The sequence below is a fragment of the Stenella coeruleoalba genome, assembly GCF_951394435.1.
Source record: "Stenella coeruleoalba genome assembly, chromosome: 6".
In the NCBI taxonomy this organism is placed as follows: Eukaryota; Metazoa; Chordata; class Mammalia; order Artiodactyla; family Delphinidae; genus Stenella; species Stenella coeruleoalba.
This window is the reverse complement of record NC_137151.1, coordinates 107,368,818-107,395,509: the sequence shown is the minus strand read 5'-3', so window position 1 is coordinate 107,395,509 and position 26,692 is coordinate 107,368,818. Positions and strand designations below refer to the sequence as shown.

The window sequence follows — 26,692 nt, the reverse complement described above, 5'->3', positions numbered from 1 at the left end:
TTTAATCTTAAGCAAAAGAGACACAGGGGTTCAAAAATAAAAATTTCTTTTTTCCCTCTCCCAAACCTTTACCCCAGCTCCGCACTGCAGCCACCCGCTTCCTGCCCAGCAGGGACTCGAGGAGGGAGGGTGCAGGCATCTCCAGCTGGGGAGGGGGAAGGCGGGGAGTGGGGGGGTTGGGGGGGCGGGGGGGTGTGCTGAGCTCGGTGCTGGTCTCTTTCCAAATATAAATACACGTGTCAGAACTCCTGGAAAATCCTCCCTCCACCCACCACGCAAGCGCTCTCCTTGCTCTGCCAGCTTTGGAGAGGGGTGGGGGGCGGTGCCAGGCACCGGCGGCTGGCTGTAGGTTTACTGCATCCGCTGGGTGTGTAGCCCGCGAGCCCCCTGCTGCTCGTTGTAGAAGAGATGACACTCGGGGTCCCCCCGGATGGTTGGGGCCCCCTGGATCAGCTTCCCGGTGTTGGGGTTCACACACCAGCACTCCCCACGCTGCCCGTTCAGAGACATCTTGCACTGAGGAGAGAGAAGAGGAGGACATAGAGGACACCCCGATAAAACGGAGGTCCCACCAAAATGCAGGCTCCGTTCATGAGGTCTGGGTGTGCCTGCAATTCTGCACGGCTAATAAGCTCCAACGTGACTCACGCTGGTGCTGCTGGCCCAGGGACGTGCTCTGGCTATCAGCAAGGCTGCTGGGGATGCCTCGCGATGGAAAGACTCAGCCCCCATCCACGGGGAGGTCCCATCCAGCCAGGGACCCAGTGTACTGGAGTTCACTCGTAGTGTGAGACGGAAAACGCACATGAAAGTCAGCGTTAGCTCGGGTCCTATTATGTGCTGGGCGTGGCGTGAGCAGTCATATACACTGCTCATTTACACTTCATATCTAACATACGCTCTTTTTTTTTTTTTTTTGAGGTACGCGGGCCTCTCACTGTCGCGGCCTCCGGCCTCTCCCGTTGCAGAGCACAGGCTCCGGACGCGCAGGCTCAGCGGCCATGGCTCACGGGCCCAGCCGCTCCACGGCATGCGGGATCTTCCCGGCCCGGGGCACGAACCCGTGTCCCCTGCATCGGCAGGCGAACTCTCAACCACTGCGCCATCAGGGAAGCCCCTAACATACACTCATTTAATCCTCTCAACCACCTTGTGAAGTAGGTACCATTACTTTACCATTTTAAGGACGATCGGGAGGAAGCCCAGATGGGTTCAGTAACTTGCCCAACGTCACAGGGCTAGTAAGAGCCACAGCTGAGATGCCAAGCCAGGCATTCCCCTCCCAGGATCCCTGATCTTACCCATGAGCCAATTCCTCTTGCAAATCCCCGTTTACCCATAAGCTTCAGTAGAAAAGAAGATAACCATTTCTTCTTTTGAACTCCAAACGAAGTAGCTGGCTTACATCTAGAGGGCAGGTGTACGAACCAATAGCTTTTAACGCTAGACTGCTATTTCAAAGGGCAAGATGCCTGGGCTGTGAAGGAGATGGGGAAGTGAGACCCCCACCCCCACCCCGGGGGATCAGCAGAGCCCCGTACCCCATCTCCTGGCTCTGCACACCCACCCTTTAAAAGTCAGTTCTGACTTCCCACTAGGACCACCAGGGGAGCCTCTGAAAAATCTGGTGCCCAGAAAGCACCCCAGACTCACAAAATCTGGATCTCTGGGGGTGAGGCCCAGGCATCTGTATTCTTTAAAGCTCCCTAGAGAAGCCCAGTGTGCAGCTGGGCTCAGACCCTCTGCTGGGGAACAGAATGGCCGGTGGAGTCCACACCATCTCAATCCTTCTCTCTGCCTTACATGAAATGCACACAGACTTTTTCTCCCTATACCAGGGATGAGCTGGAGGAAGTGAGCAGTGCACTAGGTGAAAGGACAACTGACCATGTTAAACAGCCACTAACAATCATCACTACAAACTCTATGTGGTTAGGTAAACAATATTAATAATGATAAGGGGAAATATGCATACACACATAGATCATTAGAAGGCATATGAACAGAATGGAAAGGGGAGGAAAAAGGGCTCCTGGGTGGTTTACTTACACTTTCTACATTTTCTCTAATGTACTGATAACACTGTTCTGTTAACCGTTTCTAGAAATATTTCAAGTGGCGTTTCTCCACCCCGATTCTCCATTCCCTGAGATACTTGAAAACCAGAGAGCCTACTTGGTCAACAATGGTTTAAATCAGTGATTCTGGAAATGCCGTCCACGGATCATCTGCGTCCTCTGAGAGCTGGTTAGAAACGCAAACTCTCAGATCCCGCTCGACCGTCTGAATGACAGCCTCTGGGGACGAGGCCCCAGAATCACCTGCAGGTGATTCTAACGCTCAATAAAATCAAGAAGCACTGGTGTGAGGCGCTATTTGTCCTCCAAGAGGCTCCCTCCTATCCTGGACACCAAGCGCTGCTGGCAGGTAAGCTGGGTACATGGAGTCAGGCTCTGACAAGCCTGAAGCCAAGAAGAGAAGCCCCGCCCCCGCCTTCCCTGGCCTGGCAGCTGGCATCCCCTCCCCTCTTGGCTGGCATCGCCACCCGCCTCCTCACAGAAGACTAGGTCTCCCGCTCAGAGGCTTACAGGTGATGGGGCAAGAACAAGACACACCCAGGGTCCGGGGCCAAGGAGATCCTCGCTCACCTGTTTGAGGTTGTACAGGCCATGCTTGTCACAGTTGGGGATGTGCAAGGAGTAGAGGTGCTCCAGGGGCCCCCGCTCGTCGGGAAGGCGCATGGTGGAGATCCGCTCCAGCACCTGGTCCAGTTCCTGCTGGCAGGGGGTCTGTGGGCACAGGCACGCGGAGAGGATGCTTAGAGTGGGAACAGGCCCGTGATTCTTCTGAAGGGACTTTCCCAAGGTCACACAGCTAGCTAGTGGCACCAGGAACTTCTGACACCCAGCCCAGCAATCTACCTACCATATGGTTATGCTCCACCGCACCCCTAAAGAAAGCCACCTGCATATGAGTATTCCCTCCTCTCCTCCATCTGTGTCAACGGCTTTCAGGGGTCAAAATGGGAGCTACCTGCAAATACTGAATTCAAGTGGCTGCCTCTGGAGTATCTCTACACCCACCCGGTGGCCCAACCTCCATTCCCTTCCGTCAACCCAACCAGGGCCTAGACAGCAAAGCTGAGCTGGAAAGAAGAAGTGGGGTAGCTGAGTGAGGGCAGCTGCAACGCGAGTGGGCAACCTCGAGCGGATCCATCTTTATCTCTAGCATCCATTGCTTTGCCTGTGTCCCAAAGCCAAGCAGAAACGGGGAGATTTTAGAAGGGACTTCAAGAACCCGCACGCAGAGCCCATTTCACAGCCAAAGATACTGAGCCCCCCCACAAAGAGAAACTGATCAACCTGAAGGTCCCTGAATATGTCAGTCGCAGAATCAGACAGGAAAGTGCTTTGCCCGCAGGCACACAGGACAGGGATCTCATCGGGGGGCCCACATCCCCGCTTGCTGGGACACTCCCTTTACACGTCCTCCCACCCCTCCAACCAGACCCGACCCGTTCTGACCCTGGCAGGTGGCGGCCGCAGCTTCTTGGGCTCCTCCAGGCCGAGGTGATGTTTGCCACCCTTGCCCATCTGCCGGTGCTGCTCCGTGACCTTCTCCCGGAACACGGCCAGCTCCTTCATGCCCGACTTGAGGGGCTTCCGGCCAGCACCACCTCCACCTCCCAACAAGTTCATGTTCCCGTCCACGTGGTTCTCGACCAGGCCTCCCTCAGAGTGGTCCTCGCCATTGTCTGCAGAGAGAGGGAGGGAGGAAGAGCTGCAGGTCCGGTTTCCAGAGAGGCGGGCCCTCCAGGTACTATCTGGACCCCTGATAATGACAAGGAAGGAGATGACTAACATCTAAGCAGTGGTGCTAAGGGACTTATGTGGATGATCCATTTCGGTTTCACAGCAATGACGAGCACAACTAGTAACGTCCCCCAACTTCTAGACAGAGAAGCTGAGGCTCACGGAGGTCAATTTCTTGACCAAGATCACAATCCAGGATCTGAACGCAGGCTCTCTGACTCCAGAAAGATGCCTGGGTCACCTACTGTGCTCTGCCTCCACCCCAGGAGGTCAAGGGGGAGGATGCACGTGGGGGAGCAGAGGGGCACAAACGAAGGATGACCATGTAGGCAAGGCTCTCACCGGGGAACGGGGAACGTCCACCACTCTTCCTTGAAAGACCTCTGAGATTCACCCACCAATAACTCCCCCCCCGTTTAAAGTCTTCATGATGTCTGGTTGGAAAAGGCATGGATCGGATGAGCTTTTAAAACTCATGCCGCAGAGATCACTGGGCCGTGCCGTGTCTGGCGGGGAAGTGAGGTGGAGAGCCACGCTGACACCGGAACACAGCGTCCAGCCCCCTCCGCCATCACTCTTCATCTGCCCGTCTGCTTCCTCCTCTTGTTGCCCTGACGCTCCACTCCTATGGCCGCTACAGCACCATCCCGGGACCCTGATTTGTGTCCTGTCTATGCATGCTGCCCCACCCCCCATTACATCGAGAGCCCCCAGAACAGGAACGATGACCACGCTGTAGTTTCATCTTATCGCAGGGCGCGTAGCCTCATCCAGATGTTTGTCCAAGGACCATCCACTGAGTCTTTCGACTTTCTTAAACCTCCAGCCAGCCGGCAATAGGGAACGGCTCCTACGGTGCACACAGCTCAGGTGGAGGGGCCCTGAGAGCACTCCTCCCCTCCCACGGTCTCATGCAGGCTTAGGCACGTCCAGCCAGGGAACAGAGTCAATGGTATGGAAGGGTCCTAACCAGGGAGACAATTTCTGGCAAGCTCTAGGTGGGCCGGGGTGCAAACAGCCCCCCGCAGACACGGCAGGGCCAACAGGGTCTCAGACCACACTGCCTGGAGCGGCCCCCTGCAGGGCTCAGGGAGAAGGCAGTGGGAGTTTCCAAACAAATCTTGCACATTTTCTCTTCCCCTCTAATGCACCTCCGAAAACTTACAGCCGGACAACATACCCGAATGGCTTTTACAATATTTCTACACAAGGGTTTCAGGCGAGGCGCCTAGTACTTGGCAGTCCTTTCAGAATTCAGGCACAGTGTGGTGGGCTCAGGGGGTCGCTGTCCTGGGCATGCTATACGGTGTAAAGAGCTGGCCCTGACCTGTAGAAGGGGGGCCACGACACCCCCTCTGGATTGTGAGTTTCGGCGTTCACTCCCTCACCAGTGAAGGTGTGGGACCCTCTTCCGTGCCTTGGGGAGCCAGCGCCTGCATCCTCAGAGCACGCTCCAGCAGACTCTGGGGGACCAGGCACCCACGGGGTCCCTGGAAACGGAGGCGTTCAATAGAGGTTTACTCCCATCCCTTCCCTTTGCACTAGGCCTGATGCCTGGTCGGTTCTCACTAGCTGGAGCATCCTTTAGAACCAGGCACGTAATCTCCAGCCTGGCAAGTGCTGGATAGGAGGGCGGACTCGAATGGAATTCCAGCTCTGCCACTTTTTATACCAGCTGTATTTCTCCTGCATATTATATCCGCACTGTGCCTCTGTTTTTCTGAACCGTAAACTACTGGATAATAATAGTTCCTACTTTACAGAACTGCTGAGAGTATGTTATAGGTAAAGCCGTTAAGATACAGTGTGGAACGCAGAAACCCTATGTCCTGTGGGTAGCGATTACTTTGACGATGATGATGATGACGACGACAGCTGCCTCAGTGATCTGCTACCCCTGCCGTGTGGAACCCAATCAAGAAGCAGGAAGCAGAGGAAGATAAGCTTCTGAGCATCAGAACAGCAGACACCACATCCATGCATTGTGAAGCCGCGATGCTTTCCTCACAAGTCAAGGGAAGTCAGTGCACGAAGAACCTTGACGGTTCGCAGTAGCACTGGTCAGATAAGCCTGGTTTCTGCATGTCTGGTTTCCAAGGCCACCACAGAATAAAATCAACAAAATTAAAAGGAGAAAAAGGAAGGCACGTGGTCAGTGGCGAGAAGTATCAAATGGCAGAGAGGAAAGAGGACAGTAAAAAAAACCAAACATAAGAACTCCGGGGACATTTGGTGCACAGCAAACAACTCCACAGCCATTGATGACCCCTGAAAACTTCCACGTTGTGTGGCCTGAAACAAGACTAGTGTTGATAATGCGACTTTGGGGCATCCAACAAGGAAAGGGGTAAACATGACAAGTATTCAGTATTAAGAAAGATATCTATCCAAAATTGCTAAACTTTAGAAAAATAATGGAAATATTTAAATGAGTAAGCCCTGTGAAACCCGGAAAATTTTTCTCTAGAATGGCTATTTCTCCAGGGGCTCCGGGTAGCCCAGATTTTATCATAAATAAACCAAGTGCAGATTAGATCCTGTTCCAGAAGCCCCAGCACCACCTGCAGGGGAAGGCTGATTTGAAGCATCTGCCACCGACTTGGGTGGGAGTCCTGATCTACCACGTTCTACATTCACCCGCCCCAAACTTCCCTCACCCACCCTGCCCTCCCCTTTCTGTCCCTGAAGCTGAAACAGCAGAAACCCAGAGGCCCCAAGAGAAGCAGTCCGGGTTCCCCTGAATGGGGACCGGCTGCAGCTTTCCCCTGGGACTGGTCAGGCAGCTGAGGCCAACCACGAAGATGATCCCACCTTCCCTGTTCAGATACCAGAGGTAGAGGGCAGAAGGCTGAAGCAGAGGCTTGCGAGAGTCTGAGACAGACCTGGCAAATAAATAGGATGGGCTGATTCAGGTAACCCTCCATTCTGCTTAACATTAACCTTGAAGCATAAGGCAGATGTTGGCACAAATGGGTGGGGCGGGGGGGACGCATCTCCATCCTCACCATCAGTCCTGCCATTTCCATTTCTACAGGCTTCTCTGCTTCTCTGCACCTGGACCTGGTGACACAATATCAGGCTCCCTGTCTTCATCCCTGCAGGTGCTGGCCCGGGGAACACAGGAGGAAGACAGCAAGACGCCTAGAAAAGTCTTGCTTCCCCGGCTGCACTGGGAACCGTGCAGGATCAAAGGGGGAAAACAATGGGGACCTCTGGGTTGCCCTCGCCCAGCCCCTCGTACCCGAGTTCACCCTGGGCACAACAAACCCATCCTCATCGTGCCCTGCCCAGCCTGCTTCCTGCCCACCGTGACAGAGAGCATCTATGGAGACCTCAACACCACTTCTGCACCCGACGCCCTGAGTTCTGCTCACAAAGTAATTAGACAAGGGCTCTGGGAATTTCCCACCATTTCTGGAACCATCCGCTCTGCTGTCACGAAGCCTGTGACTCTCAGAAGTTCACCGGGTTCCTCTCTTTTGGGGGCAGGTTTGCCCGCCTGCCCCGAGGCTTAAATTAAGACAGCCCGTCTCCACTGTGGCTGCAATTCCACGTTCTCAGGTTGAAACACAGCAGGATGGCCCACATTTAGTCCTCTTCAGGAACGTCTGGGAAGGCTCCACTCACCTGAACCCAATGCCTGGGACATTCTCGGGATCAGGGTCTCCCAACCCCAGCACTACTGTCTTTGGGACCAGAAGATTCTTTGTTAGGAGCTGTCCTGTGTAAGACGCCCAGCACCATCGTGGGCCTCTACCCACCAGATGCCAGCGGCACCCTCCCCGAGTTGCAACGATCGAACACGTCTCTGAACATTGCCAAATGGTCTCCAGTTGAAAACCACCGTTCGCAGTTAGGATTGATCCAGAGGCCTGAAGTTCCCGGCCCAGTGCTGAAGACTCCCAGCCTCACATAAAGCAGATCTGAGCTTTACTGTATCCCCTCCCTCGGCTAAGACCCCTCCACCACTGTTCCATCACAAGGAACACTTCTGGCCTATGAGCCTTCCTTCTTGGTGGTGGTGGTGGGGACCCCAGAGGACTCTTAGCCTGCTGACCCCTCTTCCCTAACTCTCCCGGGCACTCGTACCACTGACAGGGGCCAAAGAAGCATCCTTTGGATGAGCCCTAGAGGTCAGCCCACAGTTAACGCTCAGAACCAGGCCCTCTGCAAGCTCTGGAAACACTGGATGGAAGAGAGGGGCACACAGATTCATGCACGTTCAGGACGGCAGGCTCCAGGCAGGGCTGGTCTGTTCATTAGGCACAGAGGGCACAGTGCCCAGGGCCCTAGGAAATGTTTTCATTTCTTTTAAAATCAGAAGAAAAAAATAAACTTTTAGGTCAAAGCAAACGTCTTCATATAACACTGATACGTTTGCAGTTATAAAATACGATTTTCTAATTCTTCTGTGTTTGCCCACAAAGGCAAACATGTCTGGTGCCCCCAAAAGTCATAATGCAGCCCCACTCCAGGTCCCAGAAGACAGGGCTCAAGTGGGCAGTCCTATCCCAGAAGGACAGAGGTGGCTTCCTGTCCTGAGATGTCCCTGACGGCTCTGAGCGGAAGGTCAGTTCGTCCACCCTCACGGAAGCCACCTGGGTTCAAGGGTATGTTTCATTCCATTCCTTTATCGATCTCATCGTTGCCAACGAAAGTGCCAATAAGATGAGGAAATCCATGGGCCTGGTCTGCTGACGCAGGTGCCGACACCCCACATCTTGAAGTGGAAGCCCAGGACAGGGAAACACAATTGTTGACTGGGTGGAGATCAGAAAGGACTGTAGGCTGAGAAGAGCCTCGATTCCTTGAGATCCTATCCCCAGCCAAAGAGGTTCAGGGATTCAGCCTCCAAAGTCCGACTGCCTGGCTGAATCCTAGCTTTACCACTGAGCTGTGCAGCCCTGGACAAGTTACTTAAGCTCTCTGTGCCTTCACTGCTCGTCCGTAAAACACGCACAAACAGGATCCACCTCCAGTGGGTGGCAGAGAGGATTCCGAGGGCTGCTGCGTGCATACGCAGTGCCGGCACAAGGGGCTCGCCCTCAGCTGCCTCCTCTGCGTCCCACACTCGGGGAAGCACCCACATGGCACCGCACCCTCACGCTCTGCTGGACAAGGACATTATCACACGTTACCAAGCTCTGCCCATACGTTCCCTTATAGGTGTGACAGCGCAGTCCGCAGGAAAACATTCCACATGGAGAACTCCAGCTAGAGATGGAATTTGCCCTCAGAACAAAAATACCAAGTTGCATTTTTTTTTCTGCCTAGGAGAGTTCGGTGCAGAATAATATTTATTAAGCAACCACTTATGTATGCAGCTCCATGGGCTACAGTGCAAAGGTCACTCTAAGAGATGGTTCTTAGCAACCCAAATCACATAACTGGAAAAGCCTGCGGGCTTAGAGATGACTGACAGGGACCTCCAAGATTCCTGAGGAGATGTCCCTGTAAGGATCAGTAAGCAGTAGCTGTTCCCTGCCTAGTGACCCAGGAAAAGAAGGGAGTTTCCCAATTATGTACAGAAGGTCAAGCTTTTCCAAAGACAAGTGGGGGAGATGATAGAGGGAGAGTAGATCTCCCTTGTGGGAGGCTTGAAGGGCGGTGAGAAGGCCCGTCCTGCCGTAGGGGCACTGCCACAGCTTCCCACCTTACACACCTGGAGGAGAGCTGAATGCGAGACAGATGGACCAAGAGGACACAGACAAGGTGTCCTATTTTACAGACAGAAAACCCAAGGCCCAGAAGGACCAGCACCTGGGTCCAAGAGGAGCACGCACAACCTCTCTGCTGTCATCAGAGGTGTTCCACGACTGGCCTGGGGTCCCCGCACCGCCCTGTGACCCGGCCTTACTAAGCTAGCCAAGCAGGGCAGCTGGAGGGGGACAGTCCGGGAGCAGAAAGATGCCTACTTCTGTGCACTGACGCTCTGGCTTTAAAACTTAATTTCGGCACAGTCCTTTCCCCCGCAGTGTCATGTGGCTTGACTGTAGCACTGACAACCTTACTCAACGGATGAAGATCCTTTCTCTCATGAAACTTCACTTTCTCCTATTGCGATGCTCCGACCTCTGCTCCATTTGACAGTTGGCAACTCCTGATCTACCGGAGACCTTAGAGCACTCTGGGGAAAACAAGCCTTAAGAATCTAACAGCAACCCCCTACCCCTTCCTGCTTACGGTGTGAGGCATCTGTCGTCATGCAGGCCTGGTGAGAAAAGGAGACCTCTTCCCAAAAGCATCACACATCTTCATAAGAAGTTAATACATCTTTCTTTCTTCTTTTCTTTATTCTGAAGAAAGTCTAGTCATTTTCCAACCTTCTCCTCAGTCTATCTCATGATTATTTGGAAATCTAAGAGCTGAGGGCAACACAGGGATGATCTAACCCAACCCTAAATCCATCACTCCCTCCAGTGAACTCACCTCCTTCTTCAACAGGTAATAGCATTCCAGGCCCTTTGAGAATGGATTCCAAGTAACAGGCCAGGGGAATGCCGGCTGCTTTCCTGGTTCCACGCTGGTTGGGCACAGAACTCACATGGCTCCTTCTTTGTTGATTTCTCCCAAAATGCACTTAACCTTGACATATGTTGGGCAAAAGAATAAATACTAACTACCATCTTCCTCCTCCCTCCAGGAGGACTTCTCCACTAATATCCATGGCAGTGGGCAATTCATTCACAGACTCAAATGGGCAAAGAACCCCAGGAGTCAAGAGCCCTGAATTCCAATCCTGGCTTTGCCCCTGACAATTCACCCGTGATTCTGGCCAGACCTTTAACCTTTCTGAGCTCTAACGTCTTATGTCTGAAAAATGAGAATCATCACCCCACTGAAGTGAAGGCTGCTACTTAAATAGGCTACAGCATCAGTACCACTCAAGACTCCCAATGTACGCAGAATCAGGCTTTGGAAGAAATGTGCAGATGATCTAGTTCTTGAAAGAGTAAATGAAAGGTGCATTTGTTTGGTAGAGGGGAAGGGTGGGTGATACCTGGTCTGCAGAACGGCCAATGCATGGGGGGGAAAATGAGTTATAAAAGAGTTCTGCAGCTACATCTTTCGACATCTTTCTTCTAAAGCTTGATTCTGTTGATTGTATAAATTCCATATGTTGCTAAACATCAAAGCTCTCTGCCATCTGATGAAGTCCTTGGGCAAGGGTGGATTTGCCAAAATTACTTTAACTTTGCTTATAGAATTTAGGCAAAGGAAAGATGGGAGGAAGGAAGGCAAGAAAGAAGGGGGAGAGGGAAGGAGGAGAGAGGGAGGAAAGATAGGTAGAGTCTCATAACCGCCGTGCACGCATAGGTGAGGCAGGGTTCACAGGTAAACGCACCAACACACAGGGGAAGCAGGTGTTGTTGGAGAGGCTCTGAAGCCAGTCCCCTTGTATGGCTGACTGCTCACTTAACTTCACCCGGCATATGGCCACTTTGGTCAACAGCACAAGCCACCCAGAAGCCAGGGTGGGTGATTCAGGCCTTGCTGGGAGGTGGGGGAGCGGGAGGACGTCGTCGGGGGCAGAAGTTAGAAACGGGTGGGGTAGGAAGGGGGCCTATTGGTTAATTTTCAGCTAAGGTTAAACCTGAAGTCCTTAGTCTTTCTGGGTGAGAGACATCATGTGCCCTCCTCCACCTGTTTTTAGCCTGTCACAGGCGGGCAGGCAGCAGGGGCCTCTTACACTGGAATCCTGAGTAGTACGTGCGTGGATGTCTCACGTGGTGGCATTCCAGCCCAGCTAATGGCATTCCTGGACGGGCCATCTACGCCCTGCTGACACCCAGCTTCACTCCAAACTCCCTTCCCATTCTCTGAGCCCCTGCTCCCTGCTACGGAGCCAGCTAAGCAAACCTGACATCTCTCAGATGCCACCTCGTTCTGGGAAAAAACCCTTCGGCAACAGACCAGTAGCTCCTCAGTATGGTTTCTGAACAAAAGGTCTCCTCTCTGATGACACCCGCCGCCCACCCGTACGTAAGGAAATGGCTGCAAACAAGCGGCCTCCTCTGATGTTCTAGACCCATAGGTCCCACAGGTGATCACATCGCACAAGGGCGGGAACTGGCCTTTCTCACCTTGAGACCATCTCCCTGCACCGACAGCTACCACGAGCCCATCACCTAGCTAAGGGCTGCAGAAGTGGGTAAAGTCTGTGGAGTGGGATGGCCAGTAGGCACCCAGCCCCATCCTCATACAGGGAAGGAACCGCTACTGGAGATAACGGCGACGGTGGACGACAGGAGGGCAGAGGGCCAACTACCTGCCACGCCACTCTGAGCCCTTTTTGGATTTCCTTTGGAACACAGGCTCTGGAGCTCGAAGGCTTGGCCATCCGGTTCTAGTGTGGCAAGAAGGGCATCACTGGCCGGAAAGCCAGAGGCCCAAGGTTCTGATCCTGACGTTACCGCCAGGCCTGGGATTCTGAATGATGCCAGGCTGGGTGTTTCAGATGTGCAGGCCCCGGTGTGCTCAGCTGTAAATTCAGAGAGTTAGACCAGGCAAACAGTTCCCAATTGTAGCTGTTCATCAGAAATCATCTGAAGAGCCTACGAAAAATAAAGTCCTACACTCCAGCCCCAGAGCTCCGGAGACAGCAAGCCTTGGGGCGGAGCGGGCAGGAGGGGTCAAGCACTCTGTACTTTTAACAACCACCTTCCAGCTCAGGGCCCCATTCCTCTGTGATTCCTGACTCGGTTTCCTGAAGAATTTCTTGGTGATGGGAGAAAAGGCTTCTATTCAAGAGATACGCCTTCACGTGTACACTTTGCAAAGACGAAGCCTTGTGAGCTCCGTGCACCCACTGACGTGCGGGCTCAGAAACAGACACATGTATACGCTTAGATGCACATACAGGGGCCCTCCTCGGCCAAGCATCATGGAGGTTTTCTAGAGCATCTCTCATCGGGGGGTCCCCCTCGAGTGACCAGAAAGTGCAGGGCCTCCCTGCCTCTGCACTCTCCAAAGGAGTGCTTCATAAAACACCAGGGTCATGCCTGGAATCGCCAAGACCTGGGGAGGGTCAGGGCTGAGGCAGACAGTTTGAGAAAACAAAAACATGCTCAAATTCAGCCACGGTCCTCTGGGGTTCTGCGAGCCAGTCTGTCCTTGAAGAGCCAGAGAAATTGATATCAAGATGGTCAACAGTACTATCAGCTTTTCCCTCCTTCCCGTGAGTCCCCAGCGTTTCTCGTCTGGTTCAGCTAAAGCCATCTGAGAACCTGGCAAGGGGACCTACCTGCCGAAGGCCCAAGTGAGTGGAGAGCGTGCTTTGGTGCAAACGTGGACCAAAGGCTTATGGGAAGAGTGTGCCTGACCCAGTAATTCTACTTCTCTCTGACATGTGCACAAAAACGTTCATTACAGGGCCTTCCCTGGTGGCGCAGTGGTTGAGAGTCCGCCTGCCGATGCAGGGGACGCGGGTTCGTGCCCCGGTCCGGGAAGATCCCACATGCCGCGGAGCGGCTGGGCCCGTGAGCCATGGCCGCTGAGCCTGCGCGTCCGGAGCCTGTGCTCTGTAACGGGAGGGGCCGCAACAGTGACAGGCCAACATACCGCCAAAAAAAAAAAAAAAAAGTATAGCTCTGACCTGTGTCTATCAACATGGGTAGATCTCAAAACCTAAAGTGGACGGGGGAAAAAGTTGCAGAATGAAACCTTTTATGTACATTTTCCATTATCTCAGAGAATGACTCTGAAATATTGGTCATTCATTAGCAAACCTGTTTAGCTAAGAAAGAGAAACACTAAATAATGCTAGTGGTTGTTTCTGGGGAGGAGGGACAGGGAACAGGTGGCTGGTGGGGAGGGCCATCAGCGGAAGCTTAAAAAAAAGACTTGAAGTAAATATGACGACGAAATATCAACGTTCCCAGCTGTGGGCGGTAGACTGGAATTATGTCATTCTTAGTATTTCTTTGCATTTTTAAAGTTTTCTTTTAAAAGAAACTCCCTCCATCCACCTCTCACCCTCCTTGTCAAGCAGGAGTATCAGTAAATACGGGTGCCCCTTGAACCCCACTGGCTGGAGGAGGACCAAATCACAGTGACATGGCCAACTTCAGTGCCACTCTCAGAGGCCAGGGTCACAAGAGCCACCTGCCTGCCAGTCGGAGACTGACCACGGGCTCCCGGCCAGGTCTGTGCAGCATGAAGAACTGAGAAATGAGTCAGAGGAAAGACTCGAAGAGAGTGGAAGCGGGTCACAGGGTCAAGGAGGAGAAGATGCAGGAATCAATACTCAAGGGCCACTCATGCCCAAAGGAAGGGAAACAGCTGTTCTGGCTTCCTAAGGAGCAGGGAGGTAGCAGTCTTAAACCGAAATGGGAGAGATCCACGTTAGAAGCCACCCGAGTTTCAGAGGAAGAACTAAAATGAGTAACAAATTGCAGGTGGAAAAAAATTACACATCTTCCTCTGGTATCGTTCGGGAGGAAGGAGGATGGACAATATGGCCTCCAAGTGTCCAAAGGCCACTTGACTGAGTGGATGACGGGCATCCCTGGGCCAAGCACTCTTGTCATTGGACTCAGCTTCCTTCACAGCCCTGTAGCCTGAGTGCACTGGCACAAAGCCATGGGTCCATGCTTTTCCTTCCTCCTCCAAAGGAGGGAGCTTCTTGAAGACACAAACTTGTACTTAGCTTCCATAGAGTGTAAAACAAAGTACACATCATGAAAGGAGGGCAGGAAGGGAGACATTTTGTGTGCTCAATTTGCCTTTTTGGAAGAAAGAGATTGCGCTTTCGTCTTCCAAGACTGGAGATTCTTTTCCTTCTGTAACTTTATCCACCAGAGAGGGGTCCCATGATTTCACATCAAGATCTTCCCAAGAGCCTTGGTCAAAAGGCTAAAACAGCACCCGTTTACTTACATGACATGTATATACATCTCTACTGACTTGGTTTCTTCTTAGATAATATCCAACTTTTTCAAATGCTTTTCTTGCTCCCCTCCACGATCAAACAGCATGTGCTGTGGGAGAGGGATAGCTTGGGAGTTTGGGACTGACGTGTACACACTGATCTATTTAAAATAGATAACCAGGACTTCCCCGGTGACTCAGCGGTCAAGAATCCACCTGCTTATGCAGGGGACACAGGTTCAATCCCTGGTCGGGGAAGATCCCACATGCCATGGAGCAACTAAGCCCATGCGCCACAACTACTGAACCCACATGCCACAACTACTGAAGCTCGCGTGCCTAGAGCCCGTGCTCCGCAACAAGAGAAGCCACCGCAATGAGAAGTCTGCGCACTGCAACGAAGAGTAGCCCCCGCTCGCCGCAACTAGAGAAAGTCCGCTCGCAGCAACGAAGACCCAACACAGCCAAAAATTAATTAATTAATTAATTTTTGAAAAGGCTATCTGTATAAAAAAAAAAATAGATAACCAGATTTCCCTGGCGGTCCAGTGGTTAAGACTCCATGTTTTCAATGCAGGGGGCGTGGGTTAGATCCCTGGTCGGGGAACTAAGCTCCCACATGCTGCATGGCACAGACAAAAAAGAAAATAGATAACCAACAAGGACCTACTGTATATGTACAGCACAGGGAACTCTGCTCAATACCCTGTAATAACCTAAATGGGAAAAGAATTTGGAAAAGAATAGATACATGTATATGTATAACTGAATCACTTTGCTGTACACCTGAAACTAATACAATATTGTTAATCGACTATACTCCAATATAAAATAAAAATTTTAAAAAAAAAGCATGTGCTACAGGTGGTATGATAACTGTATCTGTAGAGTCAGTCTCATAGCTTGTACCTGTGCTCAATCAGTGTTTAAACATTAGAAAAGTTGACTATCCAAAGAGCATTCCACCGCTCCCTGGCCTAGAGTATCCTGTTATATTACTTCTTTTTTTTCATGTTTCTGGTCTCTCCCTCACCATCTAAGCCCCAGAGCAGCAAGAGTGGTTAGGAGAGAAGAAAGGCACTGAGCGAACAGAAGCATGAATTGGAGAGGAAGGCTACTTCCCTCCACCAGGACCCACATTCAAACAACTGTCCCTGCACTCAGCTCTGATGTCACCACGCAGACCAGCTCCCATGGACCATAAACACTGGGTCCCACTCACCTCTCTCCTTCCACCCTCTCCTTCTGCCAATTCTTCTCCATCCCCAGACGTCTCCCGGCTATCCCAGGCCTGACAAATGGAACCCAAAGGATGCAAAAAGAAACTGAAAACCTGCAAAGATGTCCAGGATTGCCGGCCACACTCTCAAACCAGCACAAGAAGTGTCTTGAATATAAATAAGTGTCTTTAAATAGGTCACCATGCTTTCTTTTCCTTCCACTAAAGGTTCACTAATTTTGTATGATATAAACCTGCAGCACATCAGTTGTCTTCCTTGGTTATGCTCTATTGGTTTAGAGGCAGCAAAGGAACCAGAGCTAACTAGCAGGGCCTCAAGTAAGAATCCTCCCCTCAAGGGGCATGCATGGACCTTGTTCCGAGGTCAGCCACGGCAGAACCACAATGAGGTCACGACTGCCCTCTGGAAATCCCTCCACCACTGACTCCATTCTGGACTTTCCAAAGCAAAGGGCAGCTGTCCAGGTAAGCCACACCCTGTGGAAGCAGCCACACTTCCTTGCAGGATTCTTAAGTGCCCCTTCTTAATAAACCTGGCCAATCAGCAAACAGCTAAAAAACAAGCATTTGCCTTCTTCTGTTCTGTGTGTTGACATCAGAGGGAGAAGAGAGGGGAGAGGTATCACCATCAGTAAGACTCACCTGATTCTCTGAGTTTCTAACCCTGTGCTAAGTGGTTTGCGTACAGAACGTTGTTTTATCATCAAGCAATCACACGAGGTTGATAATTTCTTATCTCCTCTCATGCTTGGCTAAGAAGCCATAGGGTATGAGGCCAGTGGCACAAAATCAAGCAGCAACAGCAGAGCCAAAACCAAATCCCAGGTGGTTTAACTCCATAGCTCTTAACCAACCAGAATGGCATTTGGGCATTGGTATCCTGTTAAACTCCTGACCAAGACCTTGTAACCCCAGGGCTTCCTTTCTACTGTTCCCCATCACCTTGTCTCTCTTCCCATCTCCACAGGACCCTCCCTCATCTTCCCAGGGAAGGAAGCCATCAGTCATAAGCCAGCGGGCCCCCACCCAACCCCAAAAGCCCTTAGGATCCAGTAAACCCATTCCTCCCCCACCCCCCTTTATCTTGCCTGACACACCTCCTGCCGGTGTCTCTATAGAAACCACCCAGCCTTATCAGGCAATTGCAAGTGCAGGGCCCAGGGGAACTGTCATTTTCATTTTATCTTGGCCTCAGGCACTTTAGAAAGTAAGTTCCCAAAAAAAAAAAAAAAAAAAAAAAAGAAAGAAAGTAAGTTCCCCATCCACAGGCAACTTGGCACCTCGATCCAGAAGTGGAGACAATAGACCTAAAAGAGACTTCCCAGGGAGTTGCATAAAGGAACATTTTTGAGAAGTTATGCCTTAATTACTACCTCCCAGGGAAAAGGAGCTTTTCCAAGCAGCAGTGTATAATTCACTGCTTCTCTGCATGTTTGAGTCTGATGGAATGGAGCTCTGGAACGAGAATCTGGAGACCCAGACTCCGTTCTGGTCCGTCCATTCTGGTCTGCACTTGCCTTGGCATTTGAACCTGAATACGGCCTTGATTTCTTCACCTGTCAAGTGGGGAGAATCTTGAGGCTAAAACAGCTAGAAAAAGCAAAAAACCTACAGTCAGACTTCCCTGGCGGTCCAGTGGTGAAGACTCCATGCTTCCAACGCAGGGGGCGCGGGTTAGATCCATGCTCAGGGAACTAAGATCCCACATGCCGCTCGGTGTGGCCAAAATATTTTAAAACAAAACAAAAAACGACAGGCATTTGGGTAGAAGTAGACAATATCTAGAAAAAAAGCAATTTTAATTATGCTTATGTATTTTGTCATTTACCCTTCGAGGCAGACCCTTTGCTCACTGCACCCCTACAATCCAACTCAGATCACTCCAGGTAGAAGGTCCCCATCTCCTCAACCCCTATCAGGAAGGAACCCCTGAGCCTCCCCCCTCCTCCCCAACTTACCAAGGCCTCCCCAGGCCAGTGCCCCTCCCCTCAGGGCTTCCTCACCCGCAGAGCTCAGTTCCTTGAATGAACACAGGCTGACACACCTACACCCGTCCACTAATTAGAAACCTCCCCAGGCTCTGCTCGGGGCCAACTTAACCAGGGCCTGTGGGCCAATTCCCCAGGCCGGCAGCTGGAGGTTTGCCAGGCCCTGCTCCCTTCTCCCCAAACTTCACTCCTGCCCTGCCTCCCAAGAGCCAGGAAGAGATGTGGGGCTGGCGGCCAGAAGGGGTCCCAAGGGTTGCCAAATGCCCCCCTCCCCCCCACAAAAAAAAAGGGGAAAGGAAACAATTCCTCACTACAGTCGACTCTGTATTTCTTTCCGGGGGAGCCGGCTTTCTGAGCAAGGTCTCCCTCTGCGTCCTGACTGACACCCAGGAGCTGAGCCAGCCCAGATCTTCCTTGGCTTTGTTAAGGAACAGGAGTGGCCCCAGAGGGGGAGGGGAGGGTCGAGGATCAGAAGCCAAGCAGGGGGAGGGACAGAGGGAGATAGTCCATTTTCCAGTAGGAAAAAAAATCTCCTAGAGTCCATCCACTCTATTCGGAGTCGGGGAGAGGGTAAGGGAGGGGGCAGTTACTCTGGAACCTGAAAGCCAACACACTTCTCTGGACCCACCAACCCCTCTGTAAGGAGAGCTTTGCCTCTCCTCCCCCCTCCTCCCCCCACCACCAAGGTCCCCGGAGTTTACCGTCCACCCCAGATGCCCAGTGGCAAACGCTGTGCTTTGTCCCTATTGTCCCTGGTTTCACCACAAGCATCTGCTGACCCCTGAAGACTCAAGCATCCAGCTTCTCTGCTTCCTGGGGCCTCAACTCCATCAGATGCTTGACAACAGACAGTGTCATGTCATCGTGGCCAGACGGGCCATTCAGAGGGCTTTCCGGGACCACAGGTGGAATCAGACATCAGGAAGAACCCCAGGGCCCAGAAGACACTTCCCCATGCCTGTTAAGAACCCCTCAGGCCCCACCCCACTGGGGAGTGAGGTCAACGCTGGAGACGGCGTAGTAAGAAAACATCGCTTTTTTGGATAGAACATCCAGTTTCTTTGCCAGGATCATGTTCAACTTTCTGGCACCCTAGGCCCAGACAGGATGGACCCGAAAGCCCACTTTCCTGGGGCAGGAAACGGGCACCATGGGGTCTTCACTGGCTGCACTGACAATACGACACAGCTCAGCCGGCACATGCCGTGTACCAAACGTGTGAGTACACACTGGTTCTGACCCTCTTCTGCTAAAGCCTGGGTCCTAGCAGGTGTCCCGTGGAGGCCATCGGTGGAGGAAGGCGCTGCCCACCCCTGAAATGTGGCCTCAGGGATTCCCCAGTCCTCTGAGCTCCAGCAACTGGAGAGCTGGGTCCTAGAGGTCGGCTGGCAGGTGAGGGCAGGACTCAACTTCTGGGTGCCGGTGTTCCTCCTAATGTCCAATTCAACCTGTCCCATTTCTCAGTAGCAAGGCCAGCAAGAGTACCCAGGGTCAAACTCTGGGGCCCCCTCTGCCCCCTACAGTCCCTCCACCCCCGTTTGGCACTACAGTGAAGCTGCCAGAAGAATCTTGGTCAGCTCCAGATCCTCGCGCACGAGCCCTAAAGAGCATCACCTAACTTATCCGTAAAAAGTGGAAGCCCTGGACCTCAGGCCATCCGTTTATTGTCAACTGGGTTTATTCTGCATTGAAAATAGTTTCATTACCTTTTCCACAAACAGCTCCACTACAGTCTGTCTGTGAAAATGGGTCAGAGGTATGGATGCTGGAAATCAAGTGGCTTGTTACAGAAAAAAACAAAAAAACACCCAAGTGCGTAGACTTTTTACGTATTATCTACCTGTACACACACCACACGCACGCACACACACGCACAGATGTGACCCTATGAAGCTGGTGCTATCGATTCCTCATTTACAGATAAGGAAACTGAGGCTCAGAGAGAATTATCTCTTGCCTCAGGTGGCAAGTACGCGGTAGGAAACTGGGTTTTGAACCAAAGCCACTTCACACCAGGATGAGGCCCCTTAGCGCCTGGTACAACCTTCAGAGACAGGTGGCCCGCCTGACACAGCCAGTTCGGCCTTTGTTTTAAAGGCCGCCTAAGTGTCTGAGAGGAGACGTCGCTTGCCAAGATTAAGGCAGCTAAGAGAACCTACTACGTGCCAGGCATTCTGCGTTATCATAGCTGACTTCACATGTACCCCATTTGAGAAATACAATCATCCCCATTTCACCAAAAGATAAGACCCTGGCCCATCATCACTCAGGTTCTCAGAGACGGGCCTGCATTGGAACCCAGGTCAATCTTCCAGCAAAGGCCAGGCTGCTTCCACATTCATCCACTGCCCACCAGCTCTTCTCTCTAGAGGCCTGTCCTGGAACCCTTCTGCCCCTCCTGACTACTGCACGCTGGCCACTTCCATTTCTGAATTCCCCAAGTTCTAGGACTTGGGCCTCTCCAAAGAGTCAAGGGAATGCAAATAACTGAACGGTGGCCCAAGCATCACCTGCACGTGGCAGGTGTCCAGGAACAAACCTTCTGGCTGACGGGGATCAAAGGTTTTTTCTGCCAACAGCCCGCACTCACTTGCTTGGTCACAGAGGCAGAGCGGTATAGAGGAAAGGCGGCCAGGTTAGCCTCTCACCTCAGTACTTAGCTGCTCAGGTGGCCCCTCCATTGAGCCCCAGGGTCCACACCTGCGGAATGGAGGTAAGTAGCCTCCCTTGCAGGGATGCTGTAAGACAGGAGACAAAGCAGGCAAAGAAGCAGTTCATACCAGGATGAGGACAGGCGGGAGGCTGCCTGCCACCTCAGCGAAATGCTGGCCAGAGACAGCAAGGAGAAGCAGAGGGGCTCCAAACATCTGCCAACCAGATCGCCAGCACCCTGGCGCATTAGAAGTATAACCTCGCTCCCCTGCGCCTTGGTTTTGGCAGAAGCAGCCCTAGCAGGCACCCCCGCCCACGAAGCCCAGTCCCTACACTGCCAGTCAACTGCCCTCCTCATTTAAGGGTCAGATTTGGTTCAAACACGCCAATCCCCAATCATCTACATGGTCTCCATCTACTTGGATCCCTGAGGAAGGCCGGGCCAATCTACTTCCCATGTCACTTTCTCGAGCCCTGTCCACCTGCTTAGCAACCAGCCAGGTGTGCTAGAATTATAGTGGGAGAAGCCTGGGAAAGAGAGAACGGTCCAGAGTGGGTTGTGAAGACAGGATGGAGAAAGCAGAGAAGGAAAAGGGGAGCTGGGAACACAGAGAAGAGAGAGACTAAAACTAAATGCAGTCCCTGGATATGCAGTCTCTTTAAAAAATAATGATAATGATAACCGAGCCTTGTTTTTTTTGGTACGGTTTTGTAGTATGTGAGGAGGACCAATAACAAAACCAAACATGGGCACAGCCTGTTCATTTTCTACTTCTCCCTCATTCCCTTTAGCAGCCCCTGCCCTGCCCACCCCTCCCCGCCTCGGATACTCCTGTCCTGCATTTCATTAGAACCACGAATTTTTGGAACCTGCTCATATCAGAACTTAGCAATTGTGTGTCCCATTTTCTACAGCAGAGAATAGCTAATCTAAGAACCGAGAAGCTAACCTGATAAATGGGCTAGAGAACAGTGATGCTCTCAAAGTCACCCTCAGTGTCTGACAGCTGGTGATTGAACACATCCCGACTCTCAGGCACCTTGCAGGCATTTCTGTAGAAATTCTTTCCCCCAAAGGAATGATGTGCCTGAAAAGTTTATTTTAAAGCTCACTGCTAAGGTAAGCTAATAATGAGAACCATCTAACCCTCCCTTTTCCCTTTGCCTGCCAGGAAACTCAAGGGTCCAATTAGGCCAAGAACCACTGCATAGATAGACCCTCATGTCCACAATAGATGGGTTTTTCTTTCCCCCTCTCCTCCACCACCTATTCAAATTCAGAGACTCCTTACCTCTGGTTTTGTTTTGGTAAGATCTTTTGACACTGTTAATAGGATTTTTTTTTCCTCAAAGCTTCCTCAAATATCTCATCAAAGGAACAGATGGGGTCATTATCACTACACACTGGGAACGATCTCCGTGAGCACTCTGGGTGGGAGTGGAAGGTGAGCGGGGAGACTGCGGGCAAAGACTCCAACACTGCCTGCCTCTGCCTAGCAGGTTCGGGACCTGTGGAGTCACACCCTCCAGACCAGCCCTGCTTCCAAGGCCACAGCGCACAGAGCCACACCCTGCTTAATTCCTGTAGTCAAGGAACTACAGATCTCCGGTCTGCCCAGAGGGACCCAGAAGCAGCAGCCCTCCAGTCCCCCATCTCCCCTTCCAACACACTCAGGCAGAGCAGCTTAGCAGAGCTAGTTCTGGGTATTCTGTCTAGGGTGGGGGGTGGGGGAAGGTAGTGACGCTAGCAATCAGTGACAGTAGGTCCCACTCATTCCCCAAGACTATTTTACGACTTTGAACTCAGTATGCAAATTTATGCAAGACAAGATGCAAAGCAGCGCTCTGAGCCAGAAGTCCCGTTGCTTTTTCTCCCCCTTCTTTGAAGCTGCACTGAACCACTGTAAATCAGCCCTCGCCTCTGCCCCCCTTTATGCTCCCCCAGCAACTGCAGATGCAAAGCCTCCCCAGGCCCGCCCGCCCGCCCGCCGGCCGGCCCTGGGACTTTGAATGACTGCACATTTCTATAGCACCTTTATAAGTGCAGCGGGCCAGACGGCCACTTGGGCAGCTCCGCCCCTCGGCATAATCCCCGGCATTGTACACGGAAGGGAAGGAGGCAGGGGAGATGCTTGAGGGAGCCAGTCCGGCCCGGCCGAGGCCCTGAATTCTGAAAGGGCCCGGACTGGCCCAGGCCTGCTTCCTTCCCTTTCCCTAACATTTCTAGGCACTTCTGCTCACGCCACCACCCAACACACCCACGCATTTCTCAGGTCCAGACTTCACGCAGATCTCAGGGTCCCCCTCCTGTTTTTCTTCCAGGCCCACCCACTCTAAGCCCCCACCCCACAATCCGCGCCTCCGTCTGACTTCTGGGTTTCTTTGAACCACCAAGTCCCAGCCCATCACCCCCATGGGATGCAGGCTCAGCACCCGCTGATGTGCCCACCCCCACCCCCTGCATCCCAGCCATCCCCAGGAAGCCAGCAACACAGCCCCTGAGTCCAGGGAACAAAGACAAAAGAGCTAACAGCAAAGCCGGAACTGCTGGGGTTTGCTGCCTCGAAATAAGAGGGTATGTTTAAAATTCTCAAAAGCAACCTGCTCAAAGAGGAATGCAGGCTGGGATGGGGCTGGGGGGGGGGTCATTCTTCAGAGGGGGGAGGAGAAATGGGAGACGGGGAGGAGGCGGCAGCATTCAGTGCTAAGGTTTCATCGGGGCCACGTTCTTGTCGGCACACCCCACCCAACTCGGACCCCCGCAGTCCCCACGCAGCACCCCGATCCCCGTCCTGGCTCAAGACCCTCTCCTGCACAGGAGCCTCAAAACCCGCCCCTCTCTCTCTCCCCTGCACCCCAGCAAGCCCAGGCTTCTCTCCTCTTCACAGTGCCCCCGTCCCCTCAGCCCTCTTCACGCCTCCAACACCCCGCTCTTAGCACGTCTTTCCAGGGCACCCGCTCAGCTTCCGCCCACCCCCAACCTTGGTGTCCCCTCTTCCCAGTCTGGAGCACAGGAGAAAAATGCGGAAGGCGGCTGTCTGGCCGCTGGGAGCAGGCTGTGGAGGCAGCTGGGGCTGGCTGGCGGAAAGGAGTCCCATAACCAGGCAGAAAATCCACAGTGACATTCTTCCCATGAACTCACCCCATTGTCCCCGAGCTCCCCTGGCGACTCCAGGGAGGAGTGAATGGGAGAATTCCCAGCATCTGTTCCCTTCTGAAGACCCTAACCTGCCTCTGGGGGCTGGGAGGCAGGACAGTTGGTTTTCAGGCAGAGAGTGAGAGGAATGAAGAATGACAAAATGCCCCCAAACAAGTTTTTTGAGGGACACAGCCAGGCTAGGAAGGTTAGGAAGGACATGTGCTACGCACTTGGTTAAAACAGTCAGAATCCAAACGCTTCTATGAACGTGGAGGCCTTTTGAACAAAAGTTCACCCTGCTGAGGGAGATGTTTAGTTTGTCAGAGTTCAGCTCAGAAACCACAGTACCTTCCCGGTGGACCACGGGGTGCTGGGGGGCGAAGGAGGAGGAACGCGGGACTGGGGGGATGGGCACCCACAGTGAAAGGACCTTTGCTGAGTCTTTTCCCTTTTACTATTACTTTCTAAGAGAAGCTGGAGGAAAGGGTTAACTTCGAGGCAGGCTAGGGAGGGAAGCAAGCCGGAGTGAGAAGAAAGGGACTTGAGGGGTTCCGCTCAGAGGAAGCCCTAACTTGCTGTGCACTCAAGGTCAAAATGCGACAAAGAAAAGATTTCAACTCTGACCCCTAATTGTATTCCCAAGGAGAACAGGGAAAAAAAACAATAGCAGGCTGAAGGAAGGGGGGGCGGGGGGTGTCCGGGGCGGGAGGGGGCCAAGGACCGCAGAAGCTGACGAGCAAGCACGAATTTTTCACTTTTTCTTTTCTTTCTTTCCTTCTTTTTTTTTTTCCCCTCTAAGTTTGAGAAACTTGCTTTTTAATCAACAGCAGCAGGCAGTGGACACATTTCACCACCGTCTCCAAGAGGAAAGAAAATAATTACAGCTTCCTCCAGACCACTGGGGCAGGAGGCTTTTGTAATTTAAAAAACAAAAGCGACAACAAAACAACAACAACAAAAAAAACCAACACGTGAGAGATCTTTATAGCCTGGTTGTGTCCCCAAAAAAACTTGTTTGGGGGTATGCGAGCTCCGTACAAAGAACCTCAGGGCCCCCATTCTATGGGACAGGAAGAGCTCCCTCAATTAGGATGGGGGGCGGGGGGAGGGCAACACCTCGCTCCGGTAAGAGTAGTTGCACCCCGGCCCAGGCATCCTCCTGCCAGACGCCCGGGGGCCCAGATGCTAAACTGAGCGGCCTGGCTGCCCCCGCCCCGGACCGCAGCCGGCGACCCGGCTTAAGTTACAGTGACTCAACGAATGGGGTCTCTTCCTCGCCTCCCAAACGTCCCTCTCTTATCGTTCCACCCGACATAAAAGCAAGAGCCTTCTTCGTCCTCTCTGAAATAGCAGCGTTCCTTTTTAATTTTCCCCCTAGGCAGCCCACCCTACAAAGTACCAACAAGTCCTTTCTTCTCACCTCACAATCCCAGAAAGAAGGGACCTCAAGGCGCCGCTGCCTTCTCCTAGCGCCCCCTTCTCACTAGAGGTCCCTGGTGTCACCGGTACCCGCCAGCCTCAGCCCCCGGCGGCGTCCTCCACCAGGACCTCTCCAGGAACCTTCGGTCGGCGGTCACCAGCTCAAGCTCCTACTCACACCGATCTGACCGACACCCTCCTCCCCAGGAAATCCCCCCTCCAAAAAAAGAAGTCAGTAGAAGTACATTCCACCGGGCAAGCCTATGGTAACAGGGATGCCTTCTCTCTCCCCATTTTTCCCCACCAAATTAGTAGCCAGGGATCTTCCGCACGCTCGAACTCCAGTTCCCCCCACCCCGGGCCTGACTTTCGGGTCCCCCCTCCCAACAATCGCCCAGAGCCGGTCCAGGACTCCGCTCTTCCTCCGCTAAAACGGTCTCTGAGGTTCCGCCACACATTCCTTCCCTCCAGAAGGGCCGCCAGCCAGGCTCCCCCGCTGCCCTCCAAGTTTCTCCGAACTAGTTGTCCCAACCAGCGTTACCTGCAACCTGCTCGGGGCTGGCGCTGTACTCGGCATCCCCGTGCTTTTCGCAAGTGCCCTCGCCGTGGACCAGCGCCCGCAGGGGCAGCTCGGAGCCCGGGTGGGGATAGCAGCGCAGCCCCTGGCCGCAGCGCGGGGTGTACACGCCGCACCGCTCGCCCTCCAGCCGGGCGCACACGGAGCAGCAGCCGCAGCCCGGCTCCCGGACCAGCTCGCAGGGCACGCGGGCGTCGCCGGCCGGCCCGGCCTCGGCGGCGGGCTGCGCGGCGGGCGGGGGCTTGCAGGCGGCCAGGCTCTCAGACGTGCAGGGCGGGCAGCGGAACAGCACCTCGGCGCGCGCCCCGCGGCCGCCGCCGCCCGCGCCCAGCAGCAGCAGCAGCAGCGGCGGCAGCAACGGCAGCGCGGGGCCGCCCAGTCTCGGCAGCATGTTGGCGGCGGTGAGCGCGACGGCGGCGAGCGAGCGGGCAGGTGGCACGGCCCAGCGAGCGCGGGAGCCGCCTCCTCCGCTTCTTTCTCCTCCCCCGCCGCCGCAGCCGGGTCCTAAAGGGCCCTGCTTCTCCCCGCCCCCTGCCTTCTCCCCTCCCCCTTTTGGAGACCACCCCCTTCCCCCGACACTCCCGCGCGCGGGCCTCTGCGTGCGCGCACGCCCACTCGCCCATCTCCACTTCCTTGCATGCTGCGTGGGTCCCCTACACCCCCTGGCCTCTCTCCCTCCACACCCTTCTACCCCGGGCTCCCTGACTCCTGGAGGATGAGAATAACTTGGGGGTTTGGGTAAGATTGGCGCGGGAGTGGACAAGAGTGGGTGCTTTTGTCTCCTGTTTTCGGTTCAATTCGGAAAGGCTTCGTTTGCGCGCCTCCCATGTGGCCGGCGCTGGGCTCACTGCTGGAGGGAATGCAAAGGACGGCAGACATGACCTTCAAGTAGATTTCAGTCCCCTCCCAGCAATTCCCTCCATCCTCGGGTCCCACTGCTGTCGTGTTGCTTGGGACAGTGACTTAGGAATCAGGAGGCTGTTCACATCCTCTAGA

The 26,692-nt window shown here is 53.3% G+C and overlaps 1 protein-coding gene across 1 annotated transcript; it reads right to left on the bottom strand.

The window, feature by feature from the left end:
- IGFBP2 (insulin like growth factor binding protein 2) lies at positions 1 to 26,208 on the bottom strand. The gene is made up of 4 exons (XM_079924450.1): positions 25,661 to 26,208; positions 3,525 to 3,754; positions 2,649 to 2,789; positions 1 to 516 (listed from the first exon to the last, which is right to left on the bottom strand). The coding sequence occupies exons 1-4, from the start codon at positions 26,085 to 26,087 to the stop codon at positions 352 to 354; spliced, it is 963 nt and encodes a 320-aa protein (XP_079780576.1). The 5' UTR covers positions 26,088 to 26,208; the 3' UTR covers positions 1 to 351.
- Between the last annotated feature and the right edge of the window lie 484 nt (positions 26,209 to 26,692).